Below are 22,928 nucleotides of genomic sequence, written 5' to 3'. Positions count from 1 at the left end.
ATTTTATTCAATGGCTGTTTGAATGAAAATATTGTGTCTCATCATCATACTGAAAGGAAACTTCTTGCAAAAAAACGACATGAGAGAGAAAGAGAGAGCGAGAAAACTCAAAGGAGATGAGCCCCAGTCGGCCAGGCAGGTGCGGGGTTAGGGGGCGGGGGGCTCTCTGTGGGGCCGGAGCCCCAGCCTCCCTCCCAGTGACCTCAGGCGGTGGGCAGGTGGGGCCACAGGCTCCCGGAGGCCTCTGGGGGAGGCCCAGGGTGAGCAGGACATGCAGGGATGAGCCACAGGCAGAGGAGTGGGGAGGAAGGAAGAGTGCACCAGGCAGGGATGGTGGGGGAGGCAGGGAGGAAGGAGGGAGGAAGGAGCAAAGGAGGGGAAAGGGGCGGAGAGCGTGGGAGAGGCTGAACGGGGGAGTGGGGAGGAGGGAATGTGGGGGACAGAGATGGAGGGACTGAGCAGAGGGAGAGAGAGAGGGTGGGGGCTCAGGGAGGGGAATGGAGGAACGGAGGAGAGAGGGAGAGGCAAGGCGGAGTGGAAGGGAGGCGGGAAGGCGACGGAGGAAGAAGGTGGGAGAGGAGGTGAGAGGAAGATAAGGGAGGATGAATTGGGGGGCAGAGGCGGGGGAGACCCGGGGGGTGGTACCACTGGGGGAGAGAGCTGTGCGGGGGGAGCTGGGGCGAGAGAGATGAGAGGAGGGTGTGTCTTCCAAGAACTCAGCCCCCAGGGGCGTGTGGGGGAGGCAGGCTCAGGAGGAAAGACACGGAGGAGGAGAAAGCAAAAACAAAAACCTCAACGGAAACCATGAGAGAATGGTCTGGAACCAAATTGGAGAAAAGGCGAGCATGCAGAATTCCACAGACTTTCCGATGGCCGGTGCCCCCAGCCTGCGGGCGCCTCGGGGGGTGTGGGCAGAGTGGGCAGGAGGGGCCACCCGGCCACAAGCGGCTGGCTGTGCTGCCTGGGGCCGGCCAGGGTGCAGGGGCAGAGGCAAGGGTGCAGGGCGCAGGCAGGGGCCGGGCCACTTACACTTGACCTGTAGGATCTGGTCGCTGAGGTTGGCTTGGAGGTAGAAGGTACTGTATGGCGGGAGCACGAGCCCGAGGCTGGGGAGGAGGGGAGGTGGGGAGCAGAGGTCACAGCTGGGAAGGGGAGGCCACACTGCACGAACCCTCCTCCCCGTGGCCTTGGAGACCACCAGGGACGCCTCTCCCTGGTGTGCTGTGCCACATTCATGGTCTAGGGGCCTGGACTGGCCAAGTCCCAGACTCTCCTGGAGGCCTCCGAACTCCCAGTCCCAAGGCAAGTTTCCCCATCCCGCCCCTCACCCCAGCAGCCTCCCCCCATCACAGCACCTGGCCAGCTAGCCTCCCCCATCTGGCCAGCAGCACACTCACAAGGGGCAGAACACAGTCAGTGAGCTAGGCTGTCGGGGTGGGGATGCTGCCACCCCCATGAGAGCTGGGTCCAGAGTCCCCAGAGATGCAGGCCATGTGAGAGTCAGCTAAACGCAGGGCTGCCACTGACACAGTGAGGGAGTCGTGGGCTGGCACTGGAGTGTGAAGGAGGGGACCGTGAGGCACGCGGAACACAGCCAGTGGGTACTGACTGGGCCTGACCCACCGGCTCTGGGGCTGTGATGGCCACGGAGGGATGACATCCTGATGCAGACATCCAGGAAGGTGGGAGGGAGGGGTGTAGAGGGCGGTGGGGTAGCGGGGAGAAGTCAGATGTTCTGACCTGTCTCTGCCCTGCACTCCCAGGAGACACTGCTGGTTCATGCAGGGCCAGTGAGAGACCCTTGGGGACTGAGCACCCAGGGGGTGAGAAGTGAGCAGTCTTGGCTGCTGAAAGCCCCGGTAGGATTGGGGAGAATGGGCACATGGGGGTGGGGAAGCGAGCCCCAGCGGGGCTCAGGCTCTGGGGCCCCTGGCCCCTCCCCTCCTGCCCAGCCGGCCAGCTCACCTGTAGTTGGTACTCCTTATGGGCACCCAGGTGTAGTTCCGCGTCACCTCGTCTATGTACCTCTGGGAGAAAACGCTCAGTCAGGTGCTTGGGGCAGCAGGCAGGGGTGAAGTGGGGGCGGTTGGAAGATGAGTTCCCCCCAACCCCCGACCTGCTGTCCCCCTTCCGCCATCTCACCTCATCCAAGGACTTGACCAGGGTTCTGATCTGCTTGTGGCCCTTGTTGCCGTCGATCATGCTCCTGCGGATCTGGAAGGGTGTGAGACGTGAAGGGCGGAGCCCCGACCCTTCCCCACTCTGGGTGCCCCTCCTTCCCCCTCCATCCCTCCTTGCCTTCTCCTTACCTCCTCCTTGTTCTCATCCTCCAGCTCTGCATCCAGGAAGTCCAGGGTCACAGGCTCCCGGAAGTTGGTGGTCTAGGGGAGGCCGGGTAGGAAGTCAGGAGTCCCGCTCTCACAGTGTTCACCGCCCCCTACCCTGCAGGCCACCCCACCTGGCTCACCTGGGGCTTGAGGTTGGGGTGAAGCAATACGTAGCCATTCAGGTCAATGGCAAATACGTAGCCGTTGGCTCCAAGCTGGGGGTGTAGATAGGGAGCTTAGGGCCTGGAGGGCTGGGTAGAGATTTCCCGGTCTCCAGGCTCTTCCTCATCCTGCCTTCCATGCTGCTGGAGGGTTGCCATCTGCCGGCCTTGGCCAGGGGCCCCACATGCCATGTGGCCCCAAGCCTACCTGTCAAGCCAAGCCCAGCAGGCTGGTGCCCCTCATGCAGCAGCCCTTGCCCACACTGGCCAGCTCTGTGGGACCTGAATGCTATCTGGCCTCCTCAGCTCCTCCCCCTGGCTCTCATGATCAGTGGGACCTCCCCACCACCACTGGCCCCACAAGGCACTCCCTTGTGCTGCCCTCCCCTCCCCTCCCCACTGAAGTCTCCTGTTGTTCCCCATCTTGGTAGAACACAGGGGAACAAGTGTTTCTTTGCACTCCCTGAGGCGTCCCTTCCAGGTAGAAGGGAAAGAAAAGCAGGGTTCTAGACTCACACCTTACCTCTCTGAGGCAGTTTTCTCACTGCACATGGAGGCCAGCGACCCAGAGCCTTCACGTGGCTCACCTTTCAGCATGCTGACATGCATCTCCCAACCCTTTCACAACCAAATCCCAAACTCCCTTTGCCATAGGCCATGGGCCAGCCACCGTGATCTAGCCCCTTCCCTGGCTGTGATTCTGATTTTCACCTTCAAGCCTTTGTCCAGAGAGTTCCCTCTGCCTCCAAGGCTTGCCTTCCCCTCCTTTCTATCTGGAACACTCCTGCCTAGGTGACAGACTAGGGGTCGCCAAACTAGGGCCCAGGGACCACATCTGGCTGGCTGCCTGTTACCGTAGTGCTGTGAGCCAAGAATGGTTTTTACATTTTCAAATGACTGAAAATGAGGAATTTGTATTTCATGACATGTAAAAATGATCTGAAATTCAAATTCCAGTATCCACAAACAAAACTATATTGGAACATAGCCATACCCATTTATTTATGTTTTGTCTCCGGTTGTTTTCTCAATACAGCAGCAGAATTGAGGATGAGTATTTCGGTTGGCAGAGCCTAAAATACTCAAAGTATGGCCCTTTACAGAAAGTTTGCACATTCCAGCTCCAGGCCCAAGGTCATCTCCTCTGGAAGCCTTCCCTGACTGCCTGAACTCAGAGGACTCCATGGAGCTGTGGGAGTCCCCATCGGCTGCTGCTGAGCCTGGCTTACATCCACAAGAGAGGGAGAGCAGGGAGACGGAGAGGGAACTACACTCACTGTGTAGTTGGGAGTCAGTCTCTTGATGTCATTCAGAGCCACATCGATGCCCATCACGCCCAGGATCAGCTGGTTCTGGAAGCAGAGGCAGGGGTTTGCAGTGGGCTCAGTTCCATGGGAAGGGGTCACCTTGCCCAACTGCGCACATCCATGACCTCAAGCTGCTCTCACAAGTGGCCACCCCGGTCCGGTCTGCAGCCTCCTGTCCTTCCTCCATCTTAGACCCGCTACGGGCCTGCCCAACCCTCCCCAGGCCTCACCTTCTTTTCCCCAGGGCCGTCTTGTGTCAGGTTGAAAACAGGGAGGGTCCCTGTCACCACCATCCCCAGCCCCTGAAAGGAGAGGAAGAGTATGGGTCAGACTCCTGTGGGCAGCCATGCCCTTACCCTGAGTGTTCAGAGCAGGGGGCGCTGCAGGGACAGGCCACCTGGCTTTCTCATTTGTTTGGTTTACCACCATCAGGGGACCCTCAGGGACTTGACCCTGTGGCCACATCCCCCGACCCGTCCTTGCCCTGAGGCCTTACCAGTGCATCCTCGTACACATTAGTCCATTGCACCTGCTTGGCCTCCTTGCCCGCCAGCACCATGGGCCTGCCCAATACGTCAAGATATTCCTGGGGAGGGAGCGAGGCAGGGGTGGGGTCATGAGTCTGCCCCTCCCACTGAATCCTCCCGGTTCTAACTCCCCATGTGTCAATCAGCCACCAGGGGGCGCTCAGATCACACAGCAGCCCATCTTTCCAAAGTCCCAGCCAAGCAAAGAAAAGGGGCTGCGAGGAGGGCTGGCCCACCCCAGTCTTACCTGCGTGTTGATGCGGATGGCACCGATGGAAGGGATCTCAAAATAGTAACCTGCAAGGGCAGAGGAGACAGGGGTGGGCCTGGGTGGTGGTGGCTGGGAGCATGGCACAGGGTTCCTGTACCCTGGGAGTGTGTCTGCAGCCCTGACTTATCTCTCAGGTTCCCTTTTTTTGGTGTCATTTCCCGTGAACTCACGTCCCTTTAGTGCCCCCTGCCATTACCCTGCGACAACATGGGAGGGGCTGTGAGAGCGGGGGTGTAAGGAAGCAAAACCGGGATGAAAGGAGGAGCCTGAGGCCTGAAGGCCCTCATTCTAGGATGCTGGTGACATTCAGAGTCCACCAGTGGGTGAGACCCAATTGTGTGGAGAGATGGGACTGATCAGCAAACAGACCCAGGAGCAGACACGTGGGGGACACGTGGACAGTGGACAGTCAGATGCTGAGTCAGATGGACAAGGTAGCCACAGAGACAGACAGACAGTCACGCATATGGAAAGACAAGCAGTGGATGAACAAGGAGGGGAAAGCCGAACGTATGGAAGGACAGGTGGACAACCAACCCAACGGATGGCGGGACACGGCAGGCCGGGCCTGTGGCAGGGACGCCGGATGAGGTACCTTTGTTGGTGCAGGCCATCCACTGCAGCGGTGTGACGTCATAGTTGTGCTGCCCCACGGAGAAAGTGAACACGCGCACCTGTTTGGGGCTTGAGGTTACTGCCGTGGCCACCAGTGGACAGCCCCTCCCTTGGACCGGGCCAGATCAGGGCAGCTCCTGCCAGGGCTGAGCCTCACCGTCCGGTTAGGCCAGTTGTACTTCTCAAAGACGTCCTGCACGCGGTCCTCGCCGCCATCCGTGAACATCATGATCATCTTATTGCAGTTGGCACGAGTGATGTTGGACTGGGCAGGAGGAGACGTGGGGAAGGTCAGCTCTGGGCCCCTCCCCAGTCCAGGGGGGGTCTCTTTCCCCAGGGTAGGCCTGCCCTCTGCACCTCCCCTGCCCACAGCAGACGGTGCTGTCTGCCCGACCTGCCTTCTGGATGTTAACAAGGCCATCTGTCTTGATTTTCCTGGTGTCACCAAGCTTAGGCCGCTGCCCGTCCCTGGCCACCCGCTCGCCCACCCAGGGGGCTCACGTTCTGCAGCTGGTCGAAGGCGTACTCAAAGCCGGCCTTGTATCCCGTGGTGCCCTTGGCCACCATGCCCTGCACAGCTTCCTTGAACACCTTCTTGTTGCGCACGTTGGCCTGCACCAGGTGTGTGAAGCATGACACAGGCTGCGCCTTTTCATTGAACTGCAGGGACCAAGACGGTGGTGAGTGGCCTCAGGCTGGCCCTCGGAAGGAAGAGGTTGCATGGGCCGGGAGGGAGGGACCTGTTCCTGGCCCCCGGCACTCACCGAGGCCACGTTGACATAGTCGTCATCAGAGAGCGTGTCAAGCATCTCACAGACTGACGTCTTCATCAGCTTCAGGGTTAAGCCACTCACACTGCCACTCCTGTGGGGGGGCGGGTCACGGGGGTGCCTGGTAGTGCAGCCCCAAGATGTTCCCCAGCAGCAGATTCCAGTCCCCAGCCCTGCCCCCGCCCCACTGGCCAGTGCCGCTCACTCACACATCCACGATGATGACCATGTCCTTGGGCGACGAGGCCCCCTGGATATACCTGCCCAGGAGAAGCCTCAGTTAGGGCCAGCCTTACTGGGACCTCCCCCATACTGATTCAACATGTTTCTATGGTGTGTCCATGGCCTGGGCCAGACAGGGTTCCTGGCACTATGGACACCACATTTAATGAAACAGTCCTTGCCCGTGGCATGAGTGACCTGGCCCCCAAAACATGAACAACCCCAAGGAGAGGTGAGCACGTGATCCAGAGAGTGGACAGGAGGCGTGTTCCATGGCTTCAGTGTCTTGTCATTTCCCCTGGCCCTGGTTGAGGAGCCAAGTGCAGAGAGTCATAGCTGCGAAGGGGGTTGAACAAGTGGCAGGGGACGAGGCCATCAAGTATGGCAGGAGAGGCAGGGAGGGGGTAAGGGTGTCTAGGGCTCTGATGGGGTATGGCAGAGGCTGGCCAACCCTGCAGAGGACACATCCCCCTTGGAAACCCCCATGGGCCCAATCCCTCAGTCCCGAGAGGGTGGAGAGCCGGGCAGTGGATGAGGGCAGAGGCAGCTGGGAGGCCTGCCTGGGTGATGGGATCCATTTTCCAGTGGCAACGATGTGTGAAATGAAAATTGGATAGAGCTGGCTGCGCCCTGCTTGGAGGCCTGGATACTGGGAGGGAGGGGAGCGGGCAGGCGAGCTGAGGGGGCTGTCCCTGCGCAACCCTTCCCTGCTCGCTTACCAGGGTCTCCTTCGGACATCGTACAGGTCGATTTTCTTGGGGGCTCGCCACGGCGTAGCTGCAGGAGAAAAGGAGATGACTGGGGGGGTGCTGGCAGGGAAGTGCCTGGCCCCGGTAGCAGGCCTTGCAGCAGTGGGCCAGGCCACCCCACAATGGACAAGGTGACCATCTCCTCCCACGTACCCAGGATGAGAGGACAGGGAGGTGGAGGGGGGTGGGGTGCTGAGTGGACTGGGGAGATGGGCTGGCGCCCACCTGGATAGTAGCGAGTGACTCCCGTGGCGCTGCCGAAGACCTGCCACAGGAGGGTGGGGTCCTGCCTGCGGTTCTCCATGAACACATTCTCCAGGGCCTCCGTCCAGTTGAGTTCATTGAGGATGACGGTGGCTGAGGGGGAAGCAGGGGGCTGGGGTGGGAAGTGCTTCAGCGGTTCCCCTGCTGAACCTCATGATGACACCCACTCGTGCCTCCCACTCAGAAAGTACTCTGCCTCCTCGGGTCTCCCTCACTCCCCAGGGCTCAGCTGGGGCCGCACCAGCTCCTCCACGAAGACATCCTGGTCCTCATCCCCTCTGAAGAAACAGCTCAGTCTGCCCTCAGCCAGGGCCCCACATGACCAGGCACGGGACCTGGGGCCTGTGGCCCCTGCCGAGGGGCCACCCAGGCAGCAGGGAGCTCTGAGCCTGAACGCCTGTCCGGCCTGCTGCTGGGAGCTTGCTGCTGGCCCCTTGGGAGCTCACCCACTCAGTATGTACTCCGGGCTGCAGCCACAAGAAAGCAATTAAGGGCCCGATGATGGGGCTGGAATTATTCAGCTATTAAGGTACCTGATAAGCTGGAAGCCACTCAGCTCCATGATTAATCAACTAGGGCCAGGAACAGGCAGGGGTGGCGGCGGGGGCTCTTGGAGGGGCAGGGGCTGTGCCCTGATCCTGCTCCAGCACTGGCACGTGCGCTTACACACACACACACACACACACACACACACACACACACACACACACACACACAGCCTGCCCTTGCACACTGCATGCAGCTATATACACCAGGCATACCTACATCTCACCTCTGTATTTCCAGCGACACGTGTCACCTCCTCACCCCTAAACCCACCTGCCCAGCAGCCTGACTGTGGCCATGGGCACAGGGGCACACATGCTCATACCTGCATAGCACTCTGCCCCATGAGTCCTGCTTCCACCTCCCCCAACAAGTTACCCCACCCTCCGTCTCCTCCAGCCGCTGTGGCTGCACATGTGACTGGTGTGCAGGGGTGGCCAGACCCTCCCCCCATATGCACTCACAGAGTAAGGCTTCTCTCAGACGGATGGACTCCATCTGTAGATCCCTCAACCTAGGCAGAGACTCAGGATGGCTTACAGTATGACCCACTCCCCTCAACTCAGGACAGTCCTAAATCTGCCCAGTGTAGGCGAGTAGCCCATGTCCTCACATGTGCGTCGTACCTGACCCTGCATGTGGGACACTCAGAAAAACAGCAGGCCTGCTACTGTCAGGCCTCTGTTCCCCAGCAGCACCTCCAGGGGCTATTTCTTCCTCTAACTTCTCCCACCTCCTTTCTCCCCTGGTGGAGCCCTGACACCATCCCCTCTCTCTGAAGATGCATGCCCGAGATGAGAACCAGAGAACGTCTTCCAAAGGCTCTGCTCTTCTCTCAAGAGGCTTCCCCGGTGGCTCAGTGGTAAAGAATCAGCCTGTCATGCAGAAGCCACAGAAGCCACAGGTTCAATCCCTGGGTCAGGAAGATCCCCTGGAGGAGGGCATGGCAACACACTCCAGTATTCTTGCCTGGAGAATCCCATAGGCAGAGGAGCCTGGTGGGCTACAGTCCATAGGGTGGCAAAGCGACTTAGCATGCTTGCTTCTCTCAAGAAACACTTAGAAGATGAAGAACTGTGATTTATATTTCGTTTGACCTTAAGTTTTTGGCCATGCTGCGTGGCATGTGGGACCTTAGTTCCCCAACTAGGAATGGACCCCGTGCCCCCTGCAGTGGAATGATGGAGCCCTAAGCACTGGACTGCCAGGGAATTCCCAAAGCTGGGATTTAAAGACACGAATGCAGACTTCTCTGGTTGTCCAGGGGTTAACACTTCTGAGCTCCCACTGCAGGGGACACAGGCTTGATCCTTGGTCAGGGAACTAAGATCTCTGCATGCCACACGGACCGGAAAAAACTAAAAGCAAATGCTCCAGGGTCAGCCCACAGCCTAGGTTGTTGTTCAGTCACTCAGTCATGTCTGACTCTTTGCAAGCCCATGGACTGCAGCACTCCAGAGTTCCCTGTCCTTCACCGTCTCCTGGAGCTTGCTCATACTCATGTCCATTGAGTCAATGATGCCATCCAACTATCTCATCCTCTGTTGCCCCCTTCTCCTCCTGCCTTCAATCCTTCCCAGCATTGAGGTCTTTTCCAGTGAGTCAGCTCTTCCCATCAGGTGGCCAAAGTACTGGAGGTTCGGTTTTAGCATCAGTCCTTCCAATGAATATTCAGGGTTGATCTCCTTTAGGAATGACTGGTTTGATCTTCTTGCAGTCCAAGCAACTCTCAAGAATCTTCTCCAGCACCACAGTTCCAAAGTTTGAAAGCCTCAGTTCTTCGGTGCTCAGCCTTCTTGATGGTCCAACTCTCACAGCCTAGGGGGCACCAGCATATTTCAGGGCATTCTTCCCTCTGCTCACAATCTGTGGAGCCTCTGCTGCCTGTCTGCTGTCTGCCCCCTTCAGCGCTCTCTCCCTTCTCTCTGGCCCCAAGGCTTCTCTTAACTGACCGTAATGTGAAAACAAAATACATTTCTAGCATTGGTTGTGCCTATTGAACAGTATGTTATGGTCTCGTTCCTAATTTAGAAACTTAGTGAGTTGTACAATTTCTATTTTTCTCTCTAAGGAAAAAATGAAGTCAGACTCTTCAATGTTTCACACTGTACTGACTGCCCTGCGAGAGTCTGCCTGGCAGGTCCCACCCCTCACTGGACCTCAGTTTCCCCCATCTGCACAATGAGAGGCTTAGGGCAGACAGATCACCCTGGGAGCCTCGCTAGCTGCTGGCAGAGGGGTGTCCCTGACTCAGGTCAAGGACCGAGAGGGGACCTGGCTGGGCTGTCCCAGCAGGTATCCATGACCACCTGCCTGCTCAGGCATTCACTGTGAGACACACTTGTGCACACACTACAGTCAGCCCCCCACCTGGAAAGGGCATGCTACTCAGCCCTGGGCATACACACTCACACTCACGTGCCCACACTCTTAGATCACGCTGAGCTGGGAAACGGGGACCATGCCCCCTCAGGCAGGCGATTACAGATTTAATTAAAAGTGACACAGTAAATAAAAAACATATAAAATGTAATTTGTGTGGGTAGCGAGGGGTGACTGGGGAGGGCGGTGTGGCTCCTGTTTTAATTAGCGTGCCTGCCTGCGATAGTGCCCCTCGACTGGCTCAGGCAGGTGGCCTGTGGGCGGTCCTTGGCGGGGGTGGGGGGAGATCCACCCTCACTCCTGCCTGAGGCTGCCCAGATGGCCTGGCTGACCCTAAAGGTGGAGGGGGCCTCCCTGAGAACCCTGGAGGATTCCCAGGGTTTCTGAAGATCACTCAGAAGCTCGGGAACCTTTGCTTCAAGAACCCCCACCCGTGGGCCCCCTGAATTCTGAGGCTACCCTGTGGGTGCCCCCAGAATTATGTCAGGACAAAGAGACCCCAGAGCCTCCAACCCTGCAGCCAGAGCTCCCCAGTCAGTGTCTGACTCTTGGCCTCTCCTCCCTGCACCTCCCAAGTTCTTCAGCAAGGTCATCCTTGTGTCTGACTTGAATCCTTTTTGCTGTAGTGAACTGGTCTCCACATTATGCCAAGATACACTGTCCCTGGCGCTGGGAATCTCAACCACCCTTTATCTAATCCCCTGACCTCTATCTCCACCCCGCCCCGCCCCACCCACCAAGGAGGATGATCGGGGTGTTACAGGGTCCATGTCTGTGAATGAGAAGTTGCTCCTTGTCCTCCCAACGCCTGTGTCCATCTGCTGCGGGGCCAGGGAATGGGCAAGGGCAGGGGGAGGAGCTCCTCTGGGGACAGTGGGGACTTGGCCCAGCATGTGGGGGAACCAGTTATGTCCATGCATTTGTGTGGGCACGTGGGTATAGGCAGGAGACCACGCCTGCACAAGGGGGAGAGGCTCAGCGTTGCATACCCTGCTGAGAGGCAATGTGAGGCTGTGCCTGAGAGTGGCCTGGTGCCTGTGTGTGGGCGGCTCTGAGAGGTGAGCACGTGTGACCTTGGGTGTAGGGGGCTGAAGGTGGATGGCACTGACTTAGCACCAGGAACCTGGCAGTGCCCAGGCAGTGGGCTGTGCCCCTACGATGGGTGGGGAGGGCGGCTCCCGATCACGCAGCGCACTCACAGCCTTTGTAGATGTCCGTGGGGATCTGCACGGCCGTGTATGAATAGTTGACCTTGTTCTTGAAGTTCGAGTCCTCAACGAAGTCCAACCGGAGGGTGCTGGCCTTGGACCCCCTTTCCACATCCTCACTCTCAGGGTCGTCCTGCAGAGAGAACCCCCCCAACCCAGACAACCATGGTCGTGTCAGGGCTGGGAAATGGTGAAGTGGGGTTGGATAGGACTGTAGGCAGAGGGGCCAGAATCTGGGAGATGGGACATCTTGAAATCAGAGACTACTGCACTCAGAGACAAAGAGAGACGGAGAGACACCCAGACAGTGGGACCTGGGGAATGGACCCCTTGCCCAGAGGCCCGTGACTCCCACCTGCCCCACACATCCCATCCACCATCGCCATATTTGCTAAACCTGAATTCCAAAACCAAAAGCAAACCAAGCCCTTCCCCTCATCCCTGAACATCAATGATCAGCAAGCCCTTCCCCTCATCCCTGAAAACCAATGATCAGCAAAGGAGGTGAATCTTGGAGGCAGAGAGGAGGAGTGGGCTGAAGACACCCCCTCCCCTGGCTTCCAAGGACACCCTGCAACTTGGCCCCACCCACCCCCTGCATGAAATTCCTTTGGCGCCAGGGAGAGGGCCCTAGCTCCACCTGCGGGGGAGGGGGCACCACCCCCTGCAGTGCGGTGGCTCCAGGGGCTGAGCTAGAGTGGGGGGAGTCCTGGGGGGAGAGCTGGGCTCGGGCAGGGGTAGCATGGAGGCCCTGTAACCTCCAGAAGGAGGGGTGTGTGGCGCCTGCTAGCAGCAGGACTAGCAAGGCCCCCGTTGACTTTCTAAAATGAGCTGCCGCCGTGTGACAGGTGCCAATTACAGCATCTCTCCGCCGGGCAGGCTGGGCATGCGCTGTGTGCCCCCGCCCACCACAGGCTGGCGGGAGTGGGTCTGTGACTACAGTGTTGATGCCGCAGCCGAGGGGGGGCGGCGGCAGTGGGCAGGCACGGGTGCAGGTGTGCAAGGGGGAAGGGAAGATGGAAGTAGAGAGTGAAGGGGAAGATGGGGAAAGCCAGATGGGGAGGCAAAGGGAGGTGAGTGAGACCCAGGCAAGGCGGGGGGGCAGAGCTGGGGAGCTCTGTGACCCGAGGGGAGGGAGCACAAGCAGCTGAACCAGACACAGGTTCCCGCACTGCCCCCCAGCAACGCCCCCCACCCCGCCCGTGACCACCCCCAGCACCAGGCTGAGCTCTTGCTCTCCCAGGTGGATCTCATGTGATGGCCAACCCCACCGCTTGTTCGCTTGCTGGCTGGATCCTGGGCACGCCCTTTATGTTCCCCACCAGGCCACCTGTGCCCTCCCCACCCGGGGAGTGCTGTGGGTTCACCCTCAGGTCTGGGGAATGAATTACTGCCTGGATGGGGGCATGCAGTGGGGCTGGCTGGCCAGAAGGGCCTCCTGCACAAACACCCTTTTCATCTCTTCAAGAGTGGATTCTGTATGGCAAAACCCAAGCCATCTGCTGCCTTCCCATTGCCCCTTACCCAGGGTGCCATCCTGCTGCCCACCTCAGCCCACCCTAGGGGAGACCCTCAGAAGCCGGGGCAGAGGCAACTGCTGAGCACAGAGGCCAGAGCCGGGGAGCCGAGGCATGAGCGACTCACGTTCTGCTGGGAGGAGGGGGAGCGCAGGAAAAGAAAGCCCCTGAAATGTCAGCGGCAGATGAAGGGCGCTGGAAAATTTAATCTCCCAACTTTCCCAACTAATGTGACATTTGGATTCTGTTCTGATAAGCTATCAGCTGGCGAACTTTTTCCTTCCTTCTTTCCCCCCTACCCCCACCTTCTGGCTGGTAATTTAAAAGTAAATGGTCTAGAAAGATCTCTAACTGTACCTCTGGCAAAGATTAAAAAAACAAAACAACACAACAGGCAGGAGAGTTGGGAATGTGTGCGTGCTGGTATTTACACCGGGGCTGGGAGGGCTGGGATTTTTGCCTAACTGACCCTGGCCCAGTCCCGCCCTGGGGTGAATCCCCCCTCCCTGGGCAATCCCTAGCCTTCCCTCCCCCGAGAAGATGTCCGAGGGGCTGGGGGCAGGGGGCCAGTGATACAGACATAGGGGTTGGGGGCTGCAGGGAACAGGGAATCCAGACAGGAGGTCGGGCACCAGAGGCCCAGGAGCCGCTCAGTGCTGCCCCCACGCCCAGGGGCTTTTGTATGGTGGGCAAATGCAGTCTCCTGGTTTATATTTAATGCACTGATTGCTAAAATTACAGCCCGCTGCTGAGGGGGGTAAGGAATTAGATTCAGGGTCTAATTAAAGGTTTGTTCTTCATTTGAATTTCAGATTCCAGCTATAATTTTAGCTACTTCTCTGGGAGCCACGGAGGCTCAGCCAAGGGGGAAGCACACCTGTTTTAGCCCACCCACTCTGCCTTCTCAGGCCCCCTGCCCGCCTGCCCTCCTGAAGGCTCACCGAAGCTGGCCTGGCACCCACAGACCCTCTGCAGGAATCCCTTCCTGCCTGCCCACCTCTTGGTGCTATCAGATACATCCTGGGGGCTCCCAGGCAACCCCCCGGGGTGACAGGCCCGGGAGTGGGAGTCTAGACGTGGGGTCTCCTGCACCAGCCAGCACAGGTGACCCCAGAGATGGTGTTGTAACACTTTCATTTACAGAGGAGAGAGTGGGGTTCAACTGCTTTTGCCTCAAGGCAGGCAGATGAATTTGGGCCTAGACAGGTTCACCAAACAGTCTGTTCCATGTGCCTGCACCCTCAGACACTCTGGGCTCCTCTGTAGGCCCCCTCACACCTCAAATGGTCACACATCTTTCATGTGAGTCCTCTGGTGACAGCGACCTCTCTCTGTCGCAGGGTTGCCCAAGTAGACATGAACAGTCAGGGAGGTGGAGGTGAAAGAGCCATGTAGCTCCAGGCTCTCTGGCCAGTCCCAGGGCCACCACTTCAGAGGTGGTGGCCCCTGAGGAGCCAGAGCCCTCTCCTTCATCTGAAGAACAGGCTGCAGACTGCCTCTAAGGTGGGGTGGGACGAGGCGAGATGACTTAGCCCGGGGCCAGCGCTGATGGTGGGGCCTGGCTGTGCGGTGGTCCGCACACGGAAGCCACGGTCCCCTCAGCATGGCAAAGGGACCTGCACTGACCTGAAACTCACCAGCACCCGGCCCTGCCTGCCACACCTCCAGGAAGCCCTCCCCACCTGCTCCCTCTCTCCCCATGTTCTCCCAGCACGCTGCAGCCCTCTGCCCTCCCGACGTGCCTGATCTGACCGAGGGGAGAAGGTCCATGGGCCTCACCATCCTGCCCAGGGACGGGCTGGGCCCGCCCCACACTGTGCAGTGAAGCTGTGCCCCTTGGTGCTGCAGAGATACAGCCTGGAGGGGTCAGGATCTCTAGAGAGTGGTGAGAGGTGTAGAGTGGGGGGCTGTGGGACCACAGTCCTGCAAGGCCAGACTCAGAATGCTGAGTCCTAACACTCTCCTGCCAGCTCAGGCTGCAGGTCTCAGAAGAAGGGGGCGTGGCTCTGGAAGCTCCTCCCCTCCCCCCAACAAGGGTTGGGGCACTCACCAGCTCAGCATCGGCTTTGGCGTCATAGTACACGATGTCTTCCTCCTGATGGGAGAGAGAGGCCTCAACAGTCATGGTCTCCTGAGGTGCAGCCAGGACCCCCAGCTCTGAGGCCTGGCTGGAATGGTCCCCTTAGATCCCCTGGGGGTGAGGCAGACACCACCCTCTCCCACATTCAGAGCTGCCATCCAGGGAGGGCTGGATGAGTCAGGCTGGGGAGGCCTGACCCCTACCCCAGCCAGACCATCCTCAGGGGCCCTCACAGGCACCAGGAGGATGTGGTACCCCGGGGTTGGGGTGGGATCCCCCAGGGCTCCCTGAGTCCAGGACCAGGGTCTCTGCCTTGCAGCCCTGCCGGGAGGTAGGCTGACAGCCGGCCTGTCCACGGAGACTCTGGCTGAGGCAGTAACCAAGGGGAAAGCGGGAAAGACGGAAAAATAGAGTGAGACTGGGACAGAGTGAAATGACTCGACACCGCATCTTCCAATTTCTTCTATTAAAAAGCCTGCTCATTACGGGCATGTACTTATTAATTATCTGTGATTTGTTGTGAAATGCAAGGGGGTTTACACAACAGGAGCAGGAGAAAACAAAGCCCGGCCCCCGCGCCTGCCTCCCGGCCTTGCCTGCCTTTGCTAGCGCCGCCCGTCCTGGCCTGGCCCTCCTGCCCGCTGCCGGGGTTCTCGGCCATCTGCACGTCATAATCACCGGCCACCCCGGGGACCCGTAACACAAACGGGCTAATTTCATGTTTAATGATCTTTAATCAGAACTGAGCACGGCTGACAGAGGCCGCCAGAAGGTGAATCTGGTGCCATCAGGCGCCACTGCTCAGGATGGGCCACCCCACCCCTGCCTCGATGACCCTAGGGCAGGGCTCAAGCTAGGGCCATGGTCTGAGCCGCCCTCCCCTGGAGTTCCTCAGCAGGAACCTGCAGCATGGCCCTAGTGGGCCCTTGTTCGCCAGGGAGCCTGTTTCTTTGTGGTCTGCAAGTGGGAATGATGACCAAGTCTGCTCCCAGAGGTCTGGCTGTAAAACACCAAGCCAGCACTTACTCCATGAGGGGCTACCCCTTGCCCGGACCTGGCTGGGTCCCATGTGCTGCGTGACCTCAGGGCTATGGTATTCCCTCTCTGGGCTCAGGTTCCTCGGGCTTCAGGGAGGAGCTTAGCCTTGGTGACTGTTCAGGTGCTGGGTGTGAGGCTTGAGAGGGCTGGTACTCAGGCTTGTATGGGCTGTTTCCTATCAGAGGTCTGGGGTGCCAGGCACTGGCTGGACCTATGGGCATAGTTTGAACATTCTGGAACATTGACTACACACCTGGCACCACGCCTGGGTAAGACCACAACCTCCTGACAACTGAAAGACTGAAGTTTCAGTCCTGTGAGGCATCTGCTGTGTCTAACAGGGCCTCACACACACTGCAGTATAGGATTCTCCCAACAGCCCCATGACCCCGTTACACAGAAGAGGACACTAAGGCAGGGAGGAAAAAAGGAGTTGCACCCTGGCTCCATCCTGCCTTCTCGACTCATCTCCAACCCCTCCCGCACCTGCCCACCCACCAGTCCAGGCAGACTGGAGCTCAGGTAGGCCCAGGGTAGGGGCAAGGGCTGGGGCCCAGGCTCCAGGGTGCTCGGCCTTTCCCTGGGCCCGGCTCTGACCGAAGTGCGTAATGAAAGCTGACATTACATCAAACACAATAAGGAGTTTCGGTTGATGAAGATCATTCCTGAACACACAAACCCATTAAACCGAGGGGAAAAATATCAATTCAACACACTCGCTGGCGAAAAGAAAATGCGATTTGTTATCTAAAAGGGGGTTATAAACAGGGCTCGGATGCTCTTTCCCTCCGTAATGAAGACAGGCAGGCACAGTGGGAGGACTGCAGATGAGAACACGTGGCTTCGCTCACCAACTTTTTAGGCAAACCTTCTGCAAGGGCAGGAAAGGGCGTGGGTGGGGGTTGGTGGCTGCAGGCCTCCACAGGGACCCTCGCAGGGACCATCCTCGGGGATCCCCTCACAGGCCGGGCCTGGGTCCTGCCTGGCCTGGGAAGGTCCCTGGGATTCTGGCGTTCACCTGGGCCATCCCTGCAGCTGCTCCAGCGGCTCCCTTTGTCTCTCTGTCCTGGTCTCAGTGCAGGATGAGATGCTGGTGGCATCAGTGACACGGGGGGAGTGTGTCACACAGAAGGATTCTATCCCCCCTCCAGGCGGTCTGTGAGGCTCAGGAATCTGTATGCAGTCTTTGTCCCTCTGGAGAAGGAAATGGCAACCCACTCCAGTATTCCTACTTGGAGAATTCCATGGACAGAGAGGAGCCTGGCAGGCTACAGTCCATGGGGTCTCAAAGAGTCGGACACGACCGAGCGACTAATACAACACTTTGTCCCCCAAGGGCTCGGATACACGTGGGCAGGACTCCTCCCTACCTCTCCCACCTTGAGAGGGCCAGCCCATGCCCCTTCCTTGGTAGAGAATGGCATTAGCTTTGGATGGTGGCAGGCAAGGTCACATGTGTGGAAACACATTGTAAACCAGCTGCGGTCCCTATGTCTGATGTGATGTGGCAGTGGGGATGTGGCGGGAAAGGGTCATTAGGGTCGGTCCCTGGAAAGCCTCTGTGTCTGCTTTGGCTTGCAGGTGCCCCCGCCTCTGATACACAACGAGGAGGCGGTACCACCTAGTGATTACATGCAGGGACCCTGGCAAAGGGTCCTGGCCTCCTGGCCGGGCCCAAACATGTGAGCTCTGGGATCCTGAACAGTGAGTGGGGACTGAGGCTGAAGCCTTACAAGTCTCTGTGGCCCCATGAGGACTCCTTGGGGTCACCTCCATCTCATTGATAAGGCAAGGGTGCCTGTTAAACCCTTCGGCCTCCATGAGGCTCCACCTTGGGGTTTCGGTTTTCCACTTGTAAAATAAGAATTATCATGATAAGAGGACAGGGAGCAAGGCCTCTCCAGGGGTTCGGGCCGACTCGACCCGAGTGGGCTCCCTTGTGCTGACAACTCCACAGCCCCAGGAAGGGCCTTAGTATGGAAGAAACCCCCTGGCTGGGGTAAGACACGTGTCCTTGATGTCCAGGGTTGACACCTTTGACACTCCCGTCATTGCTTGCCATTTTAGGGGCCATTCTGCTGAAACCGGGCAGGGAGTAGGGGATCACCCCTCTGAATTCACGCACGTCTCCCTGCAGGAGTCGTTCTGTGAATACACGACACGTGAGGGGTGGGGCTGGGGGCCCACACAGCTCTTGTATACACACAACACACACGCTCTCCGAGAGAGAGCATGAGGGATGCTGGCAGGCGGGCAGAGGGCGAGGAAGTGAGGGTGGGGTGTGCACGGGGAATAGCAGTTGACACCTACGTTTGGTGCCATGGAAGGTGGCTGCCGTGGCTTGGTCGGACCCGACTGCCGCTTGCTCGCCCGGCCCCCATGCAGGACCCAGGCCAGCTCCCCGGCTGCACCAGCGAGGACGCTTGGCCTTCCTGCCCTGGCTCACGGCCAGCTCAGCTCAGCCAAGTGGACTGTTTTCCGAGAGAGCCGTCTGTCGCCGGCTTGGCAGAGAGGCAGGCGTCAGGCCCGATGGCTGGGGCAGACCTCAGGCCGGGGAGCCACCTGTCCTGTCCAGCCGGCTCCTTGGCCCAGCCCAGCCTTCACAGCCTTCCCTTCGAGTACCCAGGCAGTGCCGCCTCTCCCATCAGACTCCCCAGAGAAGGGCTGCGTCTCTCCCATCAGACTCCCCAGGGCAGGACCGCTTCCTCATCACACTTCCAAGGGCAGGGCTTTGTCTCCTGCAGGCCCTGGGGCTGGCACTGAGGCCTTGGGACCAATGGCCTCTCCTGCCCGCCACTGACCCATGCCCTGGCCCGGCTCCTCCCTGGTGACCATTTAGATGGCGGATAATGGTGGCACAGTGAGGCCCTGGCACCAGGCACAGTGTCCGCCAGGCGGGCCATCTCCATCTACCCTAAGTGTTATGCGCACCAAAGCACCTGCTGCCTGTCTGCAGGGGCCATGGGAGGGGCCGCCTGCTAACAAGGGCCCCGGTGTCCAAGGGCTGCGGCCAGGGCTGTGGCTACAGGCTCTCTACCCCTGCTGCGGCCAGGAGTGTGGGGTCATGACCTGGGACCAGGGAGAGGAACATGGGGGGCACTTCCCTTCCACACGTTCTCTTTGACTTTGCAGACTGCAGGATCCTGCAAGTCCGTGGGCTGGTGTCAATGGTGCGATTGTGTGTGCCTGCGTGTGAGTGGGAGGGGGGACGCCACTGCCTGTTTCCAGAGGTCTGCACGCAGACCTGCTGTGTGCCACTGACACAGGCAGGGCCACACCCTACTGGCCATGCAGTGGGGTCGAGTGTGGCTCCGCGGGTCAAGGGTTTCCTCTGTGCCCAGAACTGCTGAGTGCCATCCTGCCCTGCTCAGAGGTAAGAAGCCCGAGGCTCTGGTCACTCTGCACACAGGGCACCTGGTTGGGCACATGGACAGGTGATGGGCAGCACTGAGTCAGGCTCAGTTGCCTCTGGCCAACAGGAGCTGTGGGCAGGGCAGACAGCTGAGCCCTTGGGGCCACTGGCCTGGGGGAGCTGCACTGGGAGCCGTCCGTGATGGGGGCACCAGAGGCGGGTGCTGTGGGCAGCGGGGGCCGATCCTAGAGCTGTGGCCGGAAAGATGAGCTCTGGGGAGTTAACTGGAGTGGGAGGTGCTACCCTTCTGAAGGAGGTAAGGACCTTCCTAGGAGGAGGCCTGGCTTGTGTAAAGGGCCCGAGTTTGCCACCTGGGTCGCAGCACAGGCTGCGAGCACTTCTGAGTGCTGGGGAGGAATATGGGTCCTTCCTTAGCTGTCACTCCTGAAGGTTTTGGGAAGGGTACAGTTTCAAGGGTGGGTGGTGTGCCTACAAGGGACAAAAATCCATCCTTTAAGCAGTTTCAAGTCCCCACGTCCCCATGGCATGGACAGTTCCTACCCTGGCAGTTCTGCCTGGCAGGCCAGGCAGGGCTGGCTGGCCTAGCGGCTAATGGGCCCAGCATTAGGGCTGATGCCTTTCTGCCTGGAAGCTGGGCAGCTTGCTGCTTCTGGGGAGGAGAATGGACCTGACGGTGCAGCTGGAAAGGAGGGGGCGCCTATGGCATCACCCTCCCCTGTCTGTGGGACACACAGGGAGACTGATGGACTGGCAGGGGTGGGCGACAAACATCAGGCCAACAAGGCTGGGCCCAACTGGCCCTGTGGTCACAGCCCTAGCGGGGAGCATCTCAGGTCAGGACAGGGACCAGCAGAGCCCTCTTCCACGGCCAGGATGGGCAGAGGTGCACCCACACCATCACCAGCTTGCACCTCCATGACCTGACCCTTTCACACAGCACATCTGAGCTGACAGACAGCCCCTAGTTCCAGCTGGGCCTTTGCCAAATGGGGAAACTAAAACTCAGAGAAGGGCGAGCACTTGCTGGGTGACTGTGCCCAGTGTGCGGGGAATGGGTCCTCAAAAGCACCTGTCTCAGAACCTGGACACCCCTGAGACCCGGGCTCTGCTTCCCAGTAGGCCCCTGGGGTGCCCCCTTTGGCCTGGGATAAGCTGTTCCTGTCTCAATTGACTGAAAATCAGGAGTCAGGGGTCAGAGGTCCAGTAAGATGACCCTTGAGTTTTCTGCAGAGTCAGGAAGAGAAGACGGGTTTGGGGCTGAGGCAGCCCTCTCCTCTTCTGGTTCCGGGCCTGGACTAGGAGGGAGAGAAAGCCAGGCTGAGGGCTTCCAGTCCCTGATTCCCCAATTCCTTCACTCTGCTCTGTGCCTGCTCTTCATGCCTGTCCTGGGCCGGGAGGGGAGGGAGCAGATACGTCATAAACAAAGGGGTGGACAGAGCAGGAGCCAAGGGTTCTGGAGGCCCAGCAAGGGGAGGGGCTGTTGTGCTGGGTAGCCAGAGCAGCCTCACTGGGAAGGTGCAGGACAAGCTGAGCTTCCGGGAGGGAGGGAGGGAGGAACTGAGTGGGTGGGGAGATCAGGAAGGGGCTGGAGTTAGGTGTTGGGTGTGGCTGGAGTACAGGAGGAGGGGAGGGAGGAGGCAGGTTGATGAGAGAGGCGGGGACAGCCAGATCCTGGGGTCTTGGGTGCAGGCTCAAGCTGGGCCTTGTTGGGAGTCGCCAGGGTGCTGATATTTGCAGGCGGGGGCAGGTACAAGTGGCCAGGGAGTGCAAAGTGACTGTTGTTGTGCATATTTCTGATCAAGAGGCTGAGGAGGCACGGTGGCCCAGGGTTGGGTTTGTAGTGCTAGAATGGGAAGCGAGAAAAAGGCCAGCCCCCAGGTCCCAGGGAGGGAGGAGGGTCCAGGGAGTCACTGGCTGATCTATGTGTTCACTGTAGACAATCATCTGCTAGTTACCGCCAACCCCATGTGGGCTCCCTGAGGGTGGCACCCAGCACCCCCAGGGGAGCAAAGGAAGAGTGCGATGGTGGGGGCTCAGGGTGACCGGGGGGATGGGGACTGGGAGAAGGAGCAGGTTTACAGGGTCTACATCACAGACATGAGCCCCCCTGGCATCTGACAGGCTGGCTGCGACTCTGCCTCCAACAGGCAACCTCAGGTAGGTCAACGACTCTGCGCCTCAGGGTTCTCTCAGTGAAGCAGGAATAACAGTCCCTCCCACTTCCTAGAGGCACCGGGTTCAGAGCTGCAGTGAGTCAGGGCCTCTCCCACCTGCTATTGGCCCCTGGTTCCCAGGGGCCAGCTCTCGGCGCCTCTCCCTGCATTGAGCACAGAGACCACTGGGAAGCGTGGCCACAGTCCCGAGTGGCTGTGAAGGACACAGAGAGCCCTGCCAACTGCTCTGGTCCCTCAAAGCTCGGTCATGCTTTGCATGGGGGGGTTGGTTTCTTGAACCTGGGAGGAACCCTGCCTCGGTCTCTCTTCGGGTTTACTGTGATCCTTTGACACAAAAGATGTCTCCAGCCTACCCTAAATGAAACACGCTGCCTGGATATATGAGGCTGGGAGTCAGTGAGGCATTCCTCCCCTCCCCCACATTCTGGACCTCCGTCCCCAAGCAGAGCCCTGCTCCCAGCATCTCCTGCCTCTACTTACTCTGGGCTCTGCTGGCGAAAGGAGAGGACTTCCCAGCTAAGACAGCCTGGTCCCCGATCCCAGCCTGGGGACCTTCTGGAAGGGAAGTCTGGGAAGGGGATAGGGTCCCTTTCCCCCGGCAGCCCTCCCACGTCAGTGTATTCGCAAACCTCAAATGCTTGCTGAACGCTGGGCAAAGGTTCCTGGTTCCACACCATGGACCCCCTTGGTGCCCTGCCAATGGGTGAGCGCAGCCTCCCCTTCCCTTCTCCCCTGCATTCACATCCACCCTTGCTGGGGGTGGACAGGTCCCAGGGCCTGGGAAGGCCACCATAGTTCTTACCTTGATGTTGTCCTGCCAGCGGTGAGCTTTCTGGAAATTCTCTGCAGCATCAGCCAATCTCTGAGGGACAGAGCACAGGGCGGTCAGAGGCTGAGGAAGATATGTGTCCAGCCCAGAGGCTTCTCGGTCCCCAGCGCTCCCTGGGGCCAGGGTGGCTCAGGGGTTCCCTGGACATCCTGCCAGACCCCTGAGGGACTCCTTAGCCCCACACATTCTCCAGCTTGCCTTGTGGGCCCTTCCCCCACACAGGTGAAGGTGAAGCCTGCACAGAGTGACCCAAGTGGCATCCCCATGGGACTCCTCGGACTTCAGTTCAGTCACATTTCCAGCCCACCGGATGGCAGGGGGATCCCCAAGATGTTTGAGGACCTAGGCGCTGCAGCCAAACTCACTGACACTCTCTACTCGCTACAAACCAGCGTCACCCCAGCGCCAAGAGGAAGGCCCTCCCCAGTCCAGGATCAAATGCCACAAGAGACAGTGCCTCGCTGATGCAGCTTTGCTCCCAGCTTGCTCAGGGCCCAGTAGGAGGTGCCCACGGCCCACCCCTGCCCACCCAGACCCACCACCATCGTCCTTGTCCTGGCTTCCCGAG

At 59.2% G+C, this 22,928-nt stretch overlaps 1 protein-coding gene across 1 annotated transcript in view; it reads right to left on the bottom strand.

The window, feature by feature from the left end:
* The window catches only part of CACNA2D2 (calcium voltage-gated channel auxiliary subunit alpha2delta 2), a 137,407-nt gene that overhangs the window by 8,768 nt on the left and 105,711 nt on the right, over nt 1-22,928 (bottom strand). The window contains exons 4-22 of the mRNA XM_068983120.1: nt 22,334-22,393; nt 14,917-14,961; nt 11,341-11,482; nt 7,175-7,306; nt 6,920-6,977; nt 6,188-6,238; nt 5,973-6,072; nt 5,710-5,868; nt 5,366-5,473; nt 5,189-5,267; nt 4,570-4,619; nt 4,292-4,381; nt 4,026-4,097; nt 3,766-3,840; nt 2,468-2,542; nt 2,310-2,381; nt 2,143-2,214; nt 1,966-2,027; nt 1,030-1,106 (exon numbers count right to left, since the gene is read on the bottom strand). Of these exons, the coding sequence (XP_068839221.1) occupies nt 1,030-1,106; nt 1,966-2,027; nt 2,143-2,214; nt 2,310-2,381; nt 2,468-2,542; nt 3,766-3,840; nt 4,026-4,097; nt 4,292-4,381; nt 4,570-4,619; nt 5,189-5,267; nt 5,366-5,473; nt 5,710-5,868; nt 5,973-6,072; nt 6,188-6,238; nt 6,920-6,977; nt 7,175-7,306; nt 11,341-11,482; nt 14,917-14,961; nt 22,334-22,393 (1,579 nt within the window). The remainder of the gene's footprint in view (nt 1-1,029; nt 1,107-1,965; nt 2,028-2,142; nt 2,215-2,309; nt 2,382-2,467; nt 2,543-3,765; nt 3,841-4,025; nt 4,098-4,291; nt 4,382-4,569; nt 4,620-5,188; nt 5,268-5,365; nt 5,474-5,709; nt 5,869-5,972; nt 6,073-6,187; nt 6,239-6,919; nt 6,978-7,174; nt 7,307-11,340; nt 11,483-14,916; nt 14,962-22,333; nt 22,394-22,928) is intronic.

The sequence above is a fragment of the Capricornis sumatraensis genome, chromosome 10 (genome assembly GCF_032405125.1).
Source record: "Capricornis sumatraensis isolate serow.1 chromosome 10, serow.2, whole genome shotgun sequence".
In the NCBI taxonomy this organism is placed as follows: domain Eukaryota; kingdom Metazoa; phylum Chordata; class Mammalia; order Artiodactyla; family Bovidae; genus Capricornis; species Capricornis sumatraensis.
This window is presented reverse-complemented; position numbering and strand designations above follow the sequence as displayed.